The sequence below is a fragment of the Chaetodon auriga genome, chromosome 3 (genome assembly GCF_051107435.1).
Source record: "Chaetodon auriga isolate fChaAug3 chromosome 3, fChaAug3.hap1, whole genome shotgun sequence".
In the NCBI taxonomy this organism is placed as follows: Eukaryota; Metazoa; Chordata; class Actinopteri; order Chaetodontiformes; family Chaetodontidae; genus Chaetodon; species Chaetodon auriga.
Window position 1 is genome coordinate 6,077,716 of NC_135076.1, and position 12,133 is coordinate 6,089,848.

A 12,133-nucleotide genomic window follows, 5' to 3' on the forward strand; every position below is an offset into this window, starting at 1 on the left:
CGTCTGCCTTTGAGTCTCTCTGAGTCTCCCAGTGTCTTTGTTCAAATATATCCAAAGTCGGTGGCCAATTTCACTCGAGCTGAGCTGAAAACTTCTCCAAGTTGGCATCCATTCTGTGAAAGAGTTCAGGAATTGCAGCCAGCCTGCGATTTTGATCAAGAATCACATCCAGCTTGCGATTTTGATCAAGAATCGCATCCAGCTTGCGATTTTGATCAAGAATCGCATCCAGCTTGCGACCGAGCTCACACATCACTTGAATCTGAGTGTTTACAGCCCTGCTCATTCCCTCAATCAAGACGGGCAACTTCTCGATTGCCACAAGTGCTGCCAATATCTTCCGAACTTTGCGATAGATCAGGAAACTGCCAACTCCAGACAGCAGAAAGCATGTTATCATAAATCCAATAATGAAGACGTCTTCAACATCCTCAACGGAAAGGATCGACAGGCACATGATCCTCCACTTCTCCCAGGAGTCCATCATGTATCTGGCTGCAAACGTTCCGTCAGGGCAGACGGGCTCTCCTTTACCCAGTCTCTTTGTCGAGAAAATTTGATCAATTGCGTTGAGAGACCAGCTGACCAAATCCATGATTTAGGTTTCGGAGAGAAATGCAGAGAGAGGCTCCAATAGACCAGACAGAGACACGTTACAACAACGACGAAGTTACTCTTACTGTATGTGCTGTCAATTTTTTTTGTAGTATTGCATTTAAGATGGGAGGAAGTTGAAAAATCATGGGAGCACAAGCTTAAATGTCATCACTTTTAAGACCTTTTAAGATGAAAAAAAAAAACAGTAAAACTGCTGTTCATTAAAGCTGTTCACTTTTTGGGTGACTTTTTTTTTTTTTTTTTTCAGAAAGAAAAAGAGTGCACAGGAAGTACATGAAAGAGCTTTATTAAATGGAAACTTGCACAGGATTTGTAACGCAGAGTAATAATACTGGACAATTAGCATAGATATGGAAAGAAAACACAACTTGATTCAAATTGCCTAATACACAATGTCTATAGGCCAAGAAGACGACCTTTGCATAGAAGTCCCTACCCAGTGCAACGGTAGCAGAGGGAGAAAGAGAGGTTTGTGTCTACAGGGACATTTAAAGGGAGCTCCAGGTACACAATATTCATTTCTACAGAAAGTTATAGTATCTTCAATCTGAAGTCCATTATCAGTCTTCTAGTACGTTCTTTCATCTATGAAAACAGGATCTGCCCCTGTTTGATAAATAAAAGAAGCTATATACAATGAAAAATTAGACAGGAGGATGATGGGAAGGTGAAGTAGCTACAGAAGGGGCGTGTGTGCGTGCGTGTGTGTGGTTGGGGCGATTATTAAATATGAAGCCATGCAGTCGAACCAGTTGAGCCACATCTGTTGATTAGAACCAGATGATGGGACCTGATCCTGGTCGTGAGGTTCAGATGTGAGGTGAGAGAAATCTGAACGGGCACGTAAAAGAGTGCTCTGTTAGTTTTCTGTGATAGCCCTTTGTTGTCGCACATGTGTGTTTGTGTCTGACTGCGACAAACACACCTGAGCCCCCGTGCAGGTGACTTCCCAGGGGCACTGTGAGGAAAGTGGTCTTCTCTTTCCTCCTCCCCTGCCCGCTGTTCTCGGTCCTCTTAGAAGGTAGTATAGATAAATTTAGAGCCCTTTGGAGAAGTATTAAAAGACCTTGTGGGTGTGGTTTGGTGAGGATTTGTTCGTCCAGTTTGTGCTCTCCCAGGCAGAACAGGAACGACTGTGACATCCCCGCCACCTGGGGACGTGAGTCCATGTGATCAACCCAAAAAGACTTGGTCTTGATAAGGAGGAACTTTAGGAGGTTTTAGATCCCTTTTAAACCCATTTCATGAGTAGTGGTCTGAGCCAACCGAGTGAAGTCCTCCCCCAGGTTGATAGTAGTTTTCCCTTAAAGGGCCGCTGTTCCAGTTGTAGAGAAAGCAGTCAGTTTGCTTTTACTCTGTTCAACACAAGAGTAATTATACTCCACAAAGCACAACATCAAAGGCACATACGATATTTACTTTTTGCTACGTGTGCCCACTGCTCCCTTTTTCCATCCCAATAGCTGAGTTTATTAGATTCCATCCATCTGTGTAACCTGAGTTTTCCTCTCCCTTATATCCTCTTTCTCCTACTAAAGACCAAAACACAGTAAGAGTGAACTTTATGAGCTTCAAACTTAATATCCAAAGCCATCACTTGTTATCAGTTTCAGTGTCGTGGCACGTTATGCCACCATCGACACTAAGAATTTGCACTTTCTAGAGGCAGCCAGGCCAAAAAGATAAATTTTTTGCATGTTTTTTTTGGCTTGTAATCTTTATCCTACTGGACAGCATTAATGTTTGTTGTAAAACGAAATGACAGAATGTGCTGAAAATGTCAGTAAAATTGTATTCATTTTTGATTCTTGTGGTGGCAGTTGGTCAACGGCACATTTATGATAATTGGCTGACATTTGCAACATCAAGTGTCTGAAATTTGTCCAGACCGACTCATCATGATTAAAGCTGCAACTAATATTTATTTTCTCGATTAACTGACTAACTATTCTGTTCAGAAAATGTCAGAAAATACTGAAATATGCCTGTTATTATTAACTAAAGCTCAAGATGCATCTTGAAATAGCTTGTCCCAAACCAAAAATGATCTATTTATGAATCACATAACACAAATAAAAGCAGCAAATTCTGTGAAAAGTGAAGTGAAAAGCTGGAATCAGCAAATATTTGACATTTTTCATTGTAAAATGCCTTGAATGATTAACTGTCAAAATTGTTGCAGATTAATTTTCTGTCCATTGACTGATCAATGAATTGTTTCAGCTTTAACCAGGATCAGAAATCTGTTTCTATGAAGACATGAGAGGAAACCATGTCTTATTTGCTCTTAATGTGTTTCAGCCTTCAGTCTGTGATTGTTTTTATAGCTTAGTTTAATGAGGTTTTTTTTTTATTTGTCCATGAGATGCTTCTGTTTGTCACTTAGACTCTCACTTTTTCCTCTGCCATTAGTACAAGAGTGTGCAATAAAATCTCACATGGTATTGTGAAGGATCATGTTTTTGTTTCCAGTTATAAGTGGATTGCATGTTGCTGCTGCAGACAGCCTGTTGTCCTCTCGGGCTGTCACTGCACAGCACTGGAGGCAGCAACTGTTTGTGTCGGACTTTAGTGCTCTCTGGTGGATGGGAGGATTAGCTGCGCTTTGCTGCCACCTGCTGCCTCAGCTTCTCCCTCCTCTTCTTCTCCATCAGCCTACAAAAGCAAAAAAAAAAAAAAAAAAAAAAAGATTATTTTGTATGTGCCATTTTTTTTCCTATTTGCTTGCATTATGTAGATCAAATGATTAGTTAAGACTATAACTGGAAAATAATTTTGACTTGCAACCCCACAAAAATAGCAGGGCTACAAGTGATCACTATATACATTATTAAACAATCGATTGATTTCTTTCAAATTATTATCAAAAACACATGAAATTGAAATAGGTGTTTAAATGGGTTTGTGAATCTTATTCCTCGGTGTCTGTGCTGTGTTATCAGTCACCTGCGGTTTCGAGCCTCTACCAGTTCACTCAGCTGATCTTGAGCCGCTCTGAGCTCCTCCAGACTCTGCTGGTAACTGAGGTCTCCTGAGCCCGACCTCTCCAAGAGGGAAACCTGGTTCGACAGCTCGCTGGTTCGATCCCGCAGCCGCTGGATGGACATGTACAGGTTCTCATCGTCTTCCTCCTGCAGCCACAGGGAGGAATGGAGGACAGCAAGGACAGTGCATGTTACAGCTTGTAGATGGATGTGCCTACAGGAGGGCAGGTTGATGATGTAGTATAATCCTTTATTAACTTTCAGCAGAATAAGCATATTGTTTTGTTTTCTCTACTTTCTGTGGCTTATTCGAGGCCGGGTCTCTGTGGTCACTCAAATAATAATCTCTAATGCACGTTCAGGATCTACCCTGCTGTCTCCTAACAGTTGCCAGATGCCTGAACCACGTGGACTGACTCCTTCTGACAAGAGGGAGCTGCAGCTCCACTCTGAGCTCCCTCTGGACGTCTGAGCTCCTTCAGCTTTATCTCAAAGGCTGAACCCAGCTATTCTATGGAGGAAACTCATTTGAGCCACTTAATCCACAATCTCATTCTCTCTGGTCACTACCTGAGGGCTCATGACCATCAGTGAGGGTTGAAATATAAAACTAATGAAACGAGTTATAAATAATTAACTATGGAATTAATAATGACAAGCTACTTGTCAATCAATCTGCCCTGCTGCAAGCTCGAGAGAGAAAAATAGTGACACTGAGGTTGTGTACCTTGGCATTGACAATTTCTATATGGACCAGAAGTGAGGCCAACTCCAGCTCTTCACTGTAGCTGTTTTTCAGAGGGATGCTCCTGTAGCCTGGCAACACATAAGACATAGCTCAATCAAATATACAAATATTTCATGATTTGAATTTGTCAAAACACCAGCAGGAAGAATTTACAACTCTCAGCTCTAACTTTGGTGGTTTTAAAACAGGGGCTTTCCCAAATTGTCCAAAATCAGTATGTATTGCTCCACATTCACCTGTTCGTAGCAGACGGACAGGGTAGGTTGCCTGGGCCAGGAAGTTAGGATCACTGAACATGTCCTCCTCATAGACAGTGAAGCGCAGAAAGGAGAAGGTGGGGTTGTGGATGTCAAACACAAACTGCTTCTGCACCCACACAGGATTCAGACCGTTATCAGCTGGGAGGGTCAGGAGGAAGAGACGGACAGCACACAGCCAGTGAACGCTCCACTCTCAGCGCACATATGACATGAATGGAAATCAGCGGGGTTGAGGCAAGCAGCTGTCTTACCTACAACGTCCGTCTTGCACTTGCAGCTGTCGTAATCAGCTCCACAGATCTCCACCTCCACAAAGGGACAGACAATGCTCCGGCCATTTTTTGGCAGGTGACGGGCTCCCAGCACCTGACACAGGGAGAGTGGAAGAATGTCAAAAGCTGATCCAATGGTGAAAATGTGTCAAGACTGACCAAACAAAATGAATCTCTCAGCTAGTTCAATCCAGGTGAAGGATTTTATTTTCGTTCTCTCTATGACGGAGCTGAGCTCACCTGTAACTGCATGGTAATTGGCTCCACACGTAAGGTGTCCTTGTCAAAAGGGTCGAAGGCGTCGTCCCTCATGATATCAGGCTGGGGAACAAAGCCGCTGCCACCGCCAAGCATGAAAAAGGCCTGGTTCAGCTGCATGGGCTTATCTACACACACGCACACACAATCACTTTCAAATTTAGTAAAAAATGTATTGTTTAAGACCAGGAAACTGTTTCTCAGCCTTTTTGAGTTGTTACTGTATGAATCAAAGCAATGTGTACTGCAGACTCCTCATCACATCATTGTGACTTTAGCCTTTAAAAACTCATTTCTATATCAGGAATATTGTCTGTTTTGTCTGATTTTCTGCCCTGTTGACCATCTCTGAACTCCTCAGATTTACCTGCTGATTTGCCAAGACACATTCATTTAATATCCTGAAAAGCAACACGTGAAAGTAACATCACTCTGTAATGGCATTTTTAAGTTTTGTAAGTTTTGTGAAAAAGCTAATGAAAAAATATTTAGCAACTTACTTCATTTAAGCTGCAACTGTAACATTGATTGCAAATTCTAAGATCACAGCTTGCACAAAGACGCTGCTTTGACACAAATGAGGCCAAATTTCCTATTAAAAGAGGAAAATGAACACCATGTTTTCTTCACAATCAAGCTTGTTTCACTTTTCTGAATTTGTGTCTGAGATAAGGAAAACAAAGCACCTGATGAATCAACTTCACATCTGCGCCCGGCTCTCTGTAAAAGCCTATGTGGCCTCTGTCTCTCTGTGAGAAGACTCTGTGTAGGGAAAGGTTGAGGTCTAACCTGGGGTCTGGAAATTGAGTGCAACCAGCTGGGAGCCACAGAGCCACATGGGCAGCGGGTCATAGTTAGACGAGTCCAGCCTCTGTCCTCGAGGATAGACTCTGGAAAGCTGACGGCGGTTGTACTGCAGGAAGCGTTTCCCTCTGCCGCGTGTCGCAAACTTCTCTGCCTTTGTCTCTGGGAAGGAGGACATGTCCCGGTAACACGCCCTCTCTGTCCCGATCTCTGGAAGCAGCAGCAAATTATGCGAATCAAAAAGTTACCCACAGAGACAGCTGAAACGTGAGGCAAGAGAAGAGGAGAGCAGTTTGATCCTTACTGTCCTCATTGAAGGGGACAGGTCTGCAGTACACCACGAGATCAGACAGCTCCACTGCAATCTTCTTCCTCCTCTCCATCTGCTTCTCCTCCTGCATCTGTTACAATGGAGATCAGACAACCATACTCTTAAGCCACAAGTGACAACAATATAAACTCATTTCCAAAAGCTAGTTTTTATCACTTTGGACATACAAGACATTTACACGAAACAGACCCGTGCATCAGCGTTCTGTGTGGCCTCTCTGATCTTGTTGACCCAGCTGGTTAAGTCCTCCAGACTGTCGGCTGCCACATCCAGAGTCTGAACCGGGTGAGATGACAGATGCTGGGAGTGGATTGTGCACACGTAAGGCCGTGAATTCTTCCCATCCTTGTGCACCACTGGACACAGACAGATGGAGCGGTGGAAAGAAAAACCAACACGGTTTTGGGTTTGAATGACGTAATTTAACAAGACAATGAAGCTTGTCTTAATCAGTCCCGGCGCCACAGGAAAGTAACTGGACGGGCTTTTGGTTTTTAATGGGGGGGGGTGGGGACTTTTTAATGCAACAATGGATTCATGTTGAATAGTTTAATATGATGTAGGGTCATATGTTAACAGACTACCATGAAGTGATAACCTTATTTACTGTATAATTTAATGATGACATTTAAAATTCGGCTCAGTTCATATGAATTACCCAATAGTGCTGCCTATTATTTATAAAAACAACAAAGTATGCTAAAGTCATGTAGCCTCACCCACTATTAAACCTTACGATTCATTCACAAACAGTCTGAGGCCTAACAAAATCACTGAAACAGTGACATAGTGAGCTTCCTGGACAGCACTACACAGAATTCATTCTCCAAAATGAGGGGTGGGAGAAGGGCTGCTAACAGATGTACCACTGCCATCAGTTCTGAGATAGCTGCACATGGCAAAAACGGTGACTCAGGCCACAGTAGTGTTGGAGGAGAGTGGAGAGGAGATGGTGGCAGAGACAATATGGTAGTGGCTGTACTTGTCCCTGTTGCAGTTGCTAGCTTGGTGATAACATCAAAGCTGGTTTCTGTTTCATTATGGGTAGCTGAGTTGTAATGTGGCTGGACCTGCTGAGTGACAATCCTCATCAGGTGATAACCAGTTTCTTATGTCCATTTCTACAGAGAAACACAACTACAAATACTTAAGTCAAACTAGCCAGACGTTAGCTAAAGTGAAGTTTCACGCTGACTTAAAAAAAGAAAAAAAAAAAAAGGTTGACACCACTTAGTCTAGCAAATCACCAGCAGAGGGTGTACTTAGATCATATTATCAGAAACAGAGCCAATTCTTTTCAGACTTTCATTCCACAATAAAAGCATATATTCTACTTCACTAATGAAAGTTATCACCTCTCTTTGCCTCAGGATCAGGTTGGTTTATGAGACTCACCTACATGACACGTAGAAACATCAATGAAGCCCTTGAGGAATGTTCCAAGAGGACTGTTCTCTGTGGACTGAGACAGCAGAATAATGCCAAACAAAAGAAGGATTTCTTGTGATTGGAAAAACAAGGAGATTGTTGGACACTCTGCTCCAGGTAAGAATGACAACTCACTGCTTCATCAAGCTCTCTGGTGGGTGAGCTGGGAACCTCCTCCACGTAGTTTGCAGGAAACCACAGCTGTTTCTTTCCTCCGTAGTCACCACGCCACCTAGAGACCACACACAGGTTCATGATAAGCTGCTCTATGTGTGAAGGAGACCGTGTGATGGAGCAGACACACAGGAGGAGGTGCACTCACCAGCCGCCCTCCTGCTTATCCACATTGAGGATGAGCGCCTGTTTGGGGAAGCAGAGCTCGTCCTCCCTCTGAGCTCGATAGTCATACAGAGCTTTGACTGTACACTGAAACACACAGCAGCAAGGAAACACCATCAGTCTGCCACAGTCTTCCTTCTCTCTTTTTCCTTTCCTCTTTCAATGTGTCTTTCTTAATTTCTGTTTTTGTTTTTTCTCCCGTTAACTCATTCCTCAAACTGGAGATACAAGACTTTGACCCACAAGCTCCACTTTTCTCTTCAGTATTATACATTTTACTATTAATTCTTTAAATGAGTACACTGTGCTACCAATACGTCTACATTTGCATTACAACGATAAAAGCAAATATTTACTGTACTTTGTACTTCCTGTACGGCTGGTGCTATGGGTTGTTTACTCCTTTTACTATTAAATATAATTATCTTGAGTGAATTTGCTAATAACTTCCTAAGTGGTATGATAATCATTGAATAATGATATACTGATTAAAGTGGAGGTCCATAGTACAAAGGGCGTCACTTACTCGTGCTGTGGGCATCTTATTGGCCTCCACATAGAAGTGAGGAGTGCGGACCTCATACAGCGCCCCATAGTCAAGCTCCTGGGAAACAAACAACAAATACTTATCACTTCTCTGCTTACTGTTGCTACTAACCTCATAACTGTTTGCTTTCCCATGGATTCAGTGTTCTGAGTACATGTATATATATAATATCCGATATTCAATTGTGTTGCATCAGAGTCACTGTCACTGTCTGCAACAGTATTACTGCATCGGAATTCAGCTTAAGTTACAGACTGATAAGAAAAGACTAAACTGCCATGCAACAATAACATAACTCTGAAAGTCACAACTTATTGGGACAAAATCCATTGATTAATCGATCCATAACATCAAGAAAAAATGACATGCAGTGGTCAAACAAAAGCAACCACTGTGCAGGATGTTGCCTTGGCCTTTGGAAAACTGTGCTGGACATTTTGCTATTGTTTTCTGTCTGTGTAACTAACCGTGGTGCCCATCCGGTCCAGAGTGTCCTCGTTGATGGGGTAGCGGAGCCTCATCTTGCGGTACAGAGGATGTTTCTCATAGTAGCTCACGAGGTCGACGAGGCTCTCGAACTCTGCTGAACTGCCCAACATGAAGAGACGGCCTTCCTGCTGGATGCGACAGTGTTTGATCTTCCCCTCCGCCCTACGGACAGAGGGACACGGACACAGGAAGAAAATTAGCGACAAAAAGACAGATTGAGCAGAAAACCAGTGACTTGATGCTGTCATTGCACGACTGTCCCTCAGTGTGAATTGATTTGTCTACCTAAAGGAGATGGCGTAGGAGTTGTGTTCGCTGCGTTTTCGCACCAAGAAAGCTCCGTCTCTGGGAACACGCATCAGCATGTGTTCAGCCTGAACACGGGACAGACTGGAGTGGTACCACCTGAGAAACACAACTCTTTTTTAACACACTAACTACATTTTCACTTTTCTGTATGACCCGTCTTTGCGGCTGCTGATCACTCACTCTCTGCTCTCATGTGCGTTGGGCTGAGGTACAGGGCTGCCCAGCCTCATCTCAAACTCATTGCAGCGCAGGGGTGTGTCTCTGTAGTGGCAGATGAGGCGGTACAGGCTGTCAAACACCAGGTTGTCAGTCAGGTAGAAGCGGGTGGAGCCAGACTCCTGACGGGAATGGATCCTGCAGTGCTGGACTCGACCTGAGCGCCTGGACGAAATGAACGGGACTGAGTTAAAGCATTGATCTCTGCTAACCTGTTAATGAGACGCTGGAGACAACAGCTAACTCAAACTTTCATGAATGACAAAATTCCTGTTTGATTTGAAAATACATTTATAAACGCTGTGTTACTGACCAGAACGACAGGGTGTAGTCCCCGACAAACGTCTCACTCTCCCGAACTAGGAAGGTGCCGTCTTTGGCCCCGCCCTCGCAGTACTCCTGCAGGAGCTTCTCAGCCACCTGTCGACCATCACGACCTCCACCCAGCTTCCCGTGGAACCAGCGCTCCGCACAGTGCTGCTCGTTGTTGTTACACTCCTGACGAATCACAGGAAAGAGTGAAGAAGCTGAGAGGAAAAACTACATCATCTGTGCCTGAAAACATCTTTTTTCTTATTTTGACAATAGCTGCCACCAGTTCTGGTCATCATCATCATCATCGTCCTACCTCTTTTCCTTCATCATCCTCCTCTTCATCAGCTGTTTGGTAGTGAGACGTCTCCTCTGAGTAGTAAATCTTATTACTGGTCAGGACAAAATAGTGGGGAGTCCACGTCTGCAGATCGCACAAAAACACATTTCAGTATTGCTATACAACACACTGACAGTGTTTCATCACTCATAATCAAGCACTTGAGACAGACGCACGTGGTCGATGGGGTCCTCGAGGTAAAGGATGCCATTCTTCAGAGAGTTGCTGATGTCATTTTCAGAGTAGCTGGCTGATGACACCTCTTCATAAAGCGTGCCTTCCACCAGTTTCTTGTGCTGCAACACAAGAAGTAAAACATGAGACACACTGATCTGCACCAATGACAGATTCACAGTTTGGCTCTGTAATCACTAATGCCTGGATCAAGACTACACGATTTTTTTTGTCTTAAAGTATGGTCACTAGACAAAATTCTGACATGCTAGTCTTTGCATCTGGGTGTCATGGGGTGTTATGGAGCGTCCCAGACGCCGCACAACAGCTCGTTTAGCATGTCACACTATACGGGTACAGACGTCCAATTGTCGTTCACAATCGGCAATGACGCTGGTAATTTGGCGGCCAAGACAAAATTGTCTCAAAATCTGGCTAGATTCATGCAGTCTGATACTGGTATAAGACCATGTGGGAGCATTTTACAGCCTGTGTATATCACGTTGGGTCTTGTGACGTTCCAAAAGTTCTTTAATAGTTCAGACCAACTGTTTCTCATCCGCCATGTGTTAATGGAGGTCAGGGGCCTCAAGGACACTGTAACTTTAACTTTGGTTATTAGGGTGAGTGATTGTTGGTTATAGTCCACCTTACAGCCATACAAGACAAGCGCTGCATCCTAATTCAGTGCCTGTCCTTTTAAGGACATTGCCTACAAAAGTGGGTCCAATGGAGGGTCTGGAACATATGCTGAGCCTGCACCTCCTCTCCAAATGACATGGCTCTCAAACCTACAGGTGTTTATAGGTACAACAAAGCACACTTTTCACCACATCCATCTACACCCATCAGTGATGCTGCCTGTGGTCAGAGGTGCAACAGGCCTGAAACTGACAACCAGACCAAAGAAACACTGCTTTTCAGCATGGTGTTAAGTGATGGATGACCTACTTGACCCAATCTCTGGACTGACAACAAGGTCATGTGATATCTATGAAATTTTGATATTGACACATGCCCCTCAAAATGTGTGTCCCGTACTGCTGGCCTTGAAGGATCCAGTCTCTGATTTGCAGTGAAATGCAGGTGTGTGTTTGTCTGTGTACCTTGATGAGGATCTTCCTGCGGAGCTGGTGGGGTGAGGGAAGCTCCTCTGCGTTGTTGTCGACTGGCTTGGTGAGCAGCAGATCTCCAAACACTTTCTTAAAGTGTGTGGCCATGTTTCTCTGTTGGACCACGCTGCAGTGGTCCTCAATGGACAAGATCACAGGATACCTGCACAAACACAGCAGCAGGGTGATTTTTCTCACATGTATTTTTTAACATTTCACCACACTACATCAAAATGATAGACAGAGTAATGATGTCAGCAAACATCAGCAGGGCTGAAACCTGTGAATGTCGTCTTACTGGACTTACTCAGATGTGACAAAGGCGTGTTCTTTGATGGTGTGCAGCACATCCAGGAATTTGATCTTGGAGGTCAAAGTGTGGCCGTGGTAGATGATTGGCAGGTCGTCAGGTCCATCCCAGCAGTCCACTACGATCAGAAAACACAGGTTTAGGTACAAACCCCAACTGAATCTTTTGTCCTCCTGATGGAGGCTTTTACCTGTGCATAATCTGACCAGGGTCATCAACCAGTATTTAAGGGCATACTGCAGAAGACATTTGAATAAACAGCAAAATATCCACAACTTCTCT

The 12,133-nt window shown here is 43.8% G+C and overlaps 1 protein-coding gene across 3 annotated transcripts in view; it reads right to left on the minus strand.

Moving 5' to 3' along the window:
• Positions 1 to 863: 863 nt before the first annotated feature.
• Positions 864 to 12,133, minus strand: part of LOC143316510 (1-phosphatidylinositol 4,5-bisphosphate phosphodiesterase gamma-1-like) — a 30,400-nt gene continuing 19,130 nt past the window's right edge. For all 3 annotated transcript variants that reach the window (XM_076724233.1, XM_076724234.1, XM_076724235.1), the window contains 21 exons: positions 11,849 to 11,969; positions 11,536 to 11,704; positions 10,432 to 10,551; positions 10,232 to 10,339; positions 9,917 to 10,101; positions 9,568 to 9,768; positions 9,364 to 9,483; positions 9,057 to 9,240; positions 8,569 to 8,646; positions 8,026 to 8,129; positions 7,839 to 7,935; positions 7,671 to 7,737; positions 6,465 to 6,631; positions 6,249 to 6,345; positions 5,930 to 6,154; positions 5,123 to 5,268; positions 4,862 to 4,976; positions 4,587 to 4,748; positions 4,330 to 4,418; positions 3,565 to 3,749; positions 864 to 3,273 (listed from right to left, as the gene is read on the minus strand). In XM_076724233.1, the coding sequence (XP_076580348.1) occupies positions 3,213 to 3,273; positions 3,565 to 3,749; positions 4,330 to 4,418; positions 4,587 to 4,748; positions 4,862 to 4,976; positions 5,123 to 5,268; positions 5,930 to 6,154; positions 6,249 to 6,345; positions 6,465 to 6,631; positions 7,671 to 7,737; positions 7,839 to 7,935; positions 8,026 to 8,129; positions 8,569 to 8,646; positions 9,057 to 9,240; positions 9,364 to 9,483; positions 9,568 to 9,768; positions 9,917 to 10,101; positions 10,232 to 10,339; positions 10,432 to 10,551; positions 11,536 to 11,704; positions 11,849 to 11,969 (2,801 nt within the window). In that variant the 3' untranslated portion in view covers positions 864 to 3,212. The remainder of the gene's footprint in view (positions 3,274 to 3,564; positions 3,750 to 4,329; positions 4,419 to 4,586; positions 4,749 to 4,861; positions 4,977 to 5,122; positions 5,269 to 5,929; positions 6,155 to 6,248; positions 6,346 to 6,464; positions 6,632 to 7,670; positions 7,738 to 7,838; positions 7,936 to 8,025; positions 8,130 to 8,568; positions 8,647 to 9,056; positions 9,241 to 9,363; positions 9,484 to 9,567; positions 9,769 to 9,916; positions 10,102 to 10,231; positions 10,340 to 10,431; positions 10,552 to 11,535; positions 11,705 to 11,848; positions 11,970 to 12,133) is intronic.